Source organism: Egretta garzetta, unplaced genomic scaffold, assembly GCF_000687185.1.
Source record: "Egretta garzetta isolate BGI_Z169 unplaced genomic scaffold, ASM68718v1 scaffold323, whole genome shotgun sequence".
Taxonomy (NCBI): Eukaryota; Metazoa; Chordata; class Aves; order Pelecaniformes; family Ardeidae; genus Egretta; species Egretta garzetta.
Window position 1 is genome coordinate 3,350,505 of NW_009259435.1, and position 5,442 is coordinate 3,355,946.

General features: G+C 48.2%; 1 protein-coding gene across 1 annotated transcript; it reads right to left on the reverse strand.

The window, feature by feature from the left end:
* Positions 1 to 1,351: 1,351 nt before the first annotated feature.
* Positions 1,352 to 2,410, reverse strand: TSKU (tsukushi, small leucine rich proteoglycan). The gene has a single exon (XM_009637141.2). The coding sequence runs from the start codon at positions 2,408 to 2,410 to the stop codon at positions 1,352 to 1,354; it is 1,059 nt and encodes a 352-aa protein (XP_009635436.1).
* Positions 2,411 to 5,442: the final 3,032 nt, after the last annotated feature.

The following is a 5,442-nucleotide window of genomic DNA, read 5'->3' on the forward strand; positions in this document are numbered from 1 at the left end:
TGTGCTGCCTTCCCCCACTTTCTCCTAGCCTGGAGAAGAAGGGGGATGAGAGGGGTTCACTTTGCCAGCATTTCAGCAATGGAGGGAAAAATGAGTAAGCCTCTGAGGACCAGGCTTTTCATCAGCTTTCGGTTGGCGTGCAAGGAGCTGTGCAAGAGGAAGTAAAACCACAACTCTGGAAAAAAAAAAACCCCGAAGATCTTTCCCCTGATAGGCAAAGCTCTCCAGGGTCACAGGCATCAGTGTTAATTCTTCCCCTGGCAGGTTCTGGAGAGTGTTTCGGCACTGGAAATTGCCTCGCACAAGCCCAGCTGAGTCACAGATGTTGTGTTCAGATGGGGGACATCAGCACAGAAACAGCTTACTCTCACGTCCTCCAGGTCTGTGTCTTGGTTTGATAAGGTCGTCAAGATGAGAATCCCTGTCAAGGTTTTATTCCAAGCTTCCCCAGAAAGGGAGAAGAGATCTTTTTTTCTTTTTCTTTTTTTTTTTTAAGTTAGGCTACATGATCTCTTCACTTGGCAGCTCAGTTAATTTGCTCCATTGGAGGCTGGTTCCTGGGTGAGATGCGGCTGTTGGCAGATCCTTCCGCTTCCCTTGCTCTGCTGCACATCATCTCTGAGCAATAGCTCGCTAAGCTTAGAAAGACAGGAGGTTGCCAAGGTTGGACCTGAAGTAATTTGACGTGAAAAGGATCGAGATGGGAAAACAGGGAGAAAACTGTGGGGAAAGTTCTCAACTTACTCAATGTTCATTGCACACCTATGCAAATAACATGTTAAAAAGCAGCACATTAGGAGCACCCTGCATTCAGGTTTGTCTGGAAATGTTTCTTCAAGACTGAAAGTGCATGACAGGGAACAGGGTGCTGCTAATGAAGGCAACATCCAGAAGGCACTTCTTGGGGAGTAATGATTAAAAAAAGGATGATGCTTGGGTTTGTAAGCAAGCAGCTATGGAGTCAGTACGTTTTGGTGTGCTCTCTGGAGAGACATAGCTTCGCTCCTACAAACGGGCCTGGGGCATGAAGGTTTGCTCCAGACCGGCTGTTCTGCCCTGGGACCTGCAGAGCAGCTTGGTCCCCGTTGTCCAGCATCACCACTCTTGACCTAACGGGTTGCATGCAGGACCTCAATGCACTGGGCAAAATCTGGAGCCTGCAGATGATGTGGGCCAGGATTTGAGAGTTTATAAAATCCACAAATAATCAAGTATCGGCATATACAAATATATAAATTATTGACAATTTTACAAAAGGCACACTGCAAGCCATCTCAGTCCGACACCTGTACAAATCCCGTGGCCCCCCACCCTCCCTTCCCCACCCAGGATGAGAAGTCCCCAGCTTTCATCACGAAACGTAAGGCGCTGCTGCTACGGACCCATGGCTGTCGTGGCAGCTGAGGACCTCCTTTTTGGTCAGCCCAATTTGTCGGTGGTACTGTCCTTCTTTGATGGTCTTAAGACACTGTATGTTCTTCCCCAAGGTGATGCTTTTGATGGAAGGCAGGTATTTCAGCACAGTCTTTGGCAAGGATGACACACCTGTCCCAGAGAGGTTGAGCTCTTGTAGGGAGTTCAGACCAAAGATAACTTCAGCAGTCAGTGCCTTCAGGTGAGGATTGCTGGATAAATCCAGGACTTGGAGGGCTGGAAGTTCCTTGAAGCTGTAAGAAGATAATGCTCCAAAGCCATGCAGGCTGCTGAGGGATAAATGAATCAAATCTTTCAGCCCCATGAAGTCTCCTTTCTCAATCTTGACTAGAGGGTTCCCGTCAAGATTTAAGTATCGGAGAGGAATCCCTTGAAGGTTTGGCACAGACGTTAGCCTGTTTCCAGAAAGATTTAAGTTCTGGATGTTGGGGATGCTCTTTTCACGGTGCCTCGTAATTGTGCTGAGCATATTATTGGATAGATCCACATTCAGGGGTTTTCCTTGACCTTTCGAAGCAAAAATGTCCATTGCTATATCCAAAAGCTTGTTATTGCTCAAATCTATCTCACCCAGAGGAGAACTGGAGAAACAGTCCTCTGGAAGGGCTTCCAGAGAGTTATGACTCAGATCCAAGGACTCCAGGTACCGAAGCCTGGAGAAGGTTGTGGAGGAAATCTTGGCAATTTTGTTGTAGCTCAGGTCGAGGCTCACCAAGGTGGTGTATCCAGGACCAGTAAGCATTGACTCATTGATTGTTTCCAGTTTGTTTGATGATAGATCCAAGTAGGAGGTATCCAGAGGGATTGGGACAGGAACAATGTGTGAGCCTATTCCACTGCAGTCTACCTTGGTCAAGCTAAAGCTGTCAAAGAGACCAAAGCTTTCCACTTCGCAGTGGCAGCCAGGGAAGCAGCTTTTGGTGGTACCAAAACAAGGAAGGAGAAGCAGCAAATTGAACCAGGCTAGGAACTGCATTGTTGACCTGGAAAACAAGACGATAAGAAAATGGATTTAATTGCCATAGAAATTACTTTACTGAAAATGTGTTAACAGTTTGAATCATGTAGTCTTCTCCTCTGTCTTTCTAAAGGGATTAAATATACCCTTAAATAGCATGGATGTCCCAAACACTTTGACTCTCATGGTGTGAACCCCACGGCGAACTTAATGGAGAAAAAAATACTGGGTTAACAGTCTTTGTGGCTATAAGCAAGTTAAGATGCAACTGGAAATTAGCTGTAAGAAGAGTAGTCTGCCTTAAAGCAAGATCTATCCAACGTGCATCCTTTTGACTGGACCAGGGAAGAAGCTAAATAACAGCTCAAACCCTGAGGTGCTTTACAGCCTGGCAAACTTCAGCACACAGAGGTCTTCATCTCAGGGCATCCCTGTGAGATTTGGGAGCTGTTTTGGGGGGGTTCAAGACCCTGCATTGGCAGGTTGGAGGAATCCTGTAGGCTGTGTGCCCAGTGGGAGCCTTAAGTGTCCCAAAACTTTATCAGGGAAGGAAAAACCAAAGCTCCGTTCAAATTTCCTACAGATGACATAGATAATGGCATCGTCAGAACATCCTCCAGGATGAACAGCTGGAAAGGCCAGCTGCCTCCTGCCCAAATGGACAGCACGTCTCCCTTGCTTAGACTTCAGATGCAAATTTAGAAGCGGGACCATTGCTTTATGTTCAGCTGGCTGAAAAAGAGGGCTAAACCCAACCCTCCCTGGGCTGGCGGCAGGCAGGACAGACAACGGCCGCTTGGCTCCTCGCCTGCCAAAGCAGAGGAACAAAGAGCTGCTCAGTCTAACCCAGACGCCGCGGTGGTGGGCTAGCGTCCCACACAGGCATCGAGCAGAGAGAGCCAATTTGTTTCATACAGAGCCTCTGGGGAGTCTTTGCTAATTACATTAAGCATTCTCGCTGATTAACGATGCCAGCAGTAAGGAGCTCTCTCCACGCCTCTGGTTTTGACCCTCCTCCATCTATGACATTTCTGTCCCTCCATCGCCACAGTTGAGGGAGGAAGAGAGCTGATCTGCACCTTGCTGGCTTTGCTGGACCTCTTCAGGTCACATCCTTTGCTGGACCTCCTCAGATCGCATCCTAACAGCTCCTCCACACAACTGTGGGCAACAGCAGCTGTGTGATTTCAACAGCCGGCCAAAAAACCTTTAGCTCTGCATCTCTGGAGAGGGTAAATTGGAGCGTGCCAGCATTCTGCAGGCCAGCAGAAGCAGCAAGGGCTGTCCTCGTTGGTCCCCATTGCAGTCATGGGTGACAGCTCCTCATGCCTTACAAACGAGGTCTCCAGGAGGCTGGCAACAAAAACTCCCACCAAACCCGGCAAGCAGATCCATCAGCCCCGCTCCTTGGGTACGCTGCTGGCGATAAACAAACTCACGTGCCAAGCACTCATTTAGCCAAAGAAAAAAAAAATCCCCTTTGAATGTGAGTTCCCATCCCCACCTCAGCCCCCCCATCTCTGTTCTCACCTTTCCCACTGCTGGTAAAAGCACTTTATTAACTTCCTTGCAGTATCATCTTTCCCACACACCCCTTGATCTGGCTGAGGTGCCTTCCCCACAGTCCTTGCACCTTCCCAGGACCATTTCCTAGAAGGTCACACTTCATCCTTCCTTCACCCACTCCTTGGCAGCAATTTTTCTCCCTTTTCAGCATGGTCTTCTTGGCCCTGCTCTCCTTCCCAGGAGACCAACCAGGTACTACTTGCCAATGTGCAAAAGAAGTGCAAAGCATTGCAAAAATATTGTCCTGATCGCTGATGTGACTTATCTGGTGGTAACTCCCAGACCTCTTGCAAATAGAGAGCAGAAATTGGGACTCTGGCCAAAGAGCCTGCAACCAAAGCATTGCTAAAGGCCAACACGCAATCCTCCAGGGTCCATTACCCTATAGAAACAACAGAAAATCAGTAAGATGAGCCCTAGTCCCAGCCCATTCGACTGTTTCTTGAGAAAACACATATGTGTGCAGAGGGGACATGGGGGGTAGAGCTCCTTTATCCAGACACATTTCCAGATATCCCTTTCCTAATGACATCAAGGCTGAACCCCTCTGGTTCTGTGCAGACAGACCATAGCTTGATGCCTTCTGCAGTCCTTCCTAAACTAAATACCACCTATTTTTTTTCTTCATGAAGCTGCATTTGGAATGCACTGGAATGTTTTATTACCAGGGGAAATTACAGCAGTGGGGAGCTCTTTGGAAACTCAAAGAGCAAAAACCCAGATGTTAAATGTCTCGTGTTTGGGGCAGTACCTGCGTTAGAGTCAGCTCAGTCTACTGGTACTTATTCTCCCAGATCTCACCCAGTGGCTGTTCCCACTTAATGTCTCACCAGGGTAAGTGCCTCCTAACTTCTCCTTTGAAAGCCCAGCTCAGTTCCTCATGGCCTCTTTTTGGCTCCGGTGGGAGCGGGATCAGACTTGAGCGGGTCCAAAGACACATCAGTGTGAGACTTGGCTTTCTGAGCACTGGTAAGACCTTCATGGGCTCCTGCTGGGCCACCTGAAGGAAAGCAAGAGGGCAATCTCCAAAGTCCTAGTTTAACGGAGAGAAGAATCAAAGCCAACACTGAGCTTTGATATGTGGCTGCTCAAACCCCTTTTGACTCCTGATTAACCTCAAAAATAATCACCAGAAGTGGGCAGATACAGTGACTCCCACTGCAACATCCACGGCGCCAGCCAGCAGCAAGCGCGAAACATTGCACAGCTGAAATGCAGCACACGAAGCTCAGCTTAGGTATTTGCACAGCATCTATTGCCTCTTCCCTCCTTGCGGCACTGCCCCAAATTATCCCTTACTGGCTTTGCAATTGCTTTGCAGATGAGATGCAATCCATTACTACCAGTTAAAAACTCCCTTACAGAGCAGCACGAAGCATTCATAGGCTAGCAAGCCCCTTGGCCAATAGCTCTGATAAAAGATAGGAGAAATAAAGGTACTGGTCACCTTCCAGCCCAAGAAAGAGACTCGTGCATTGCCAGAT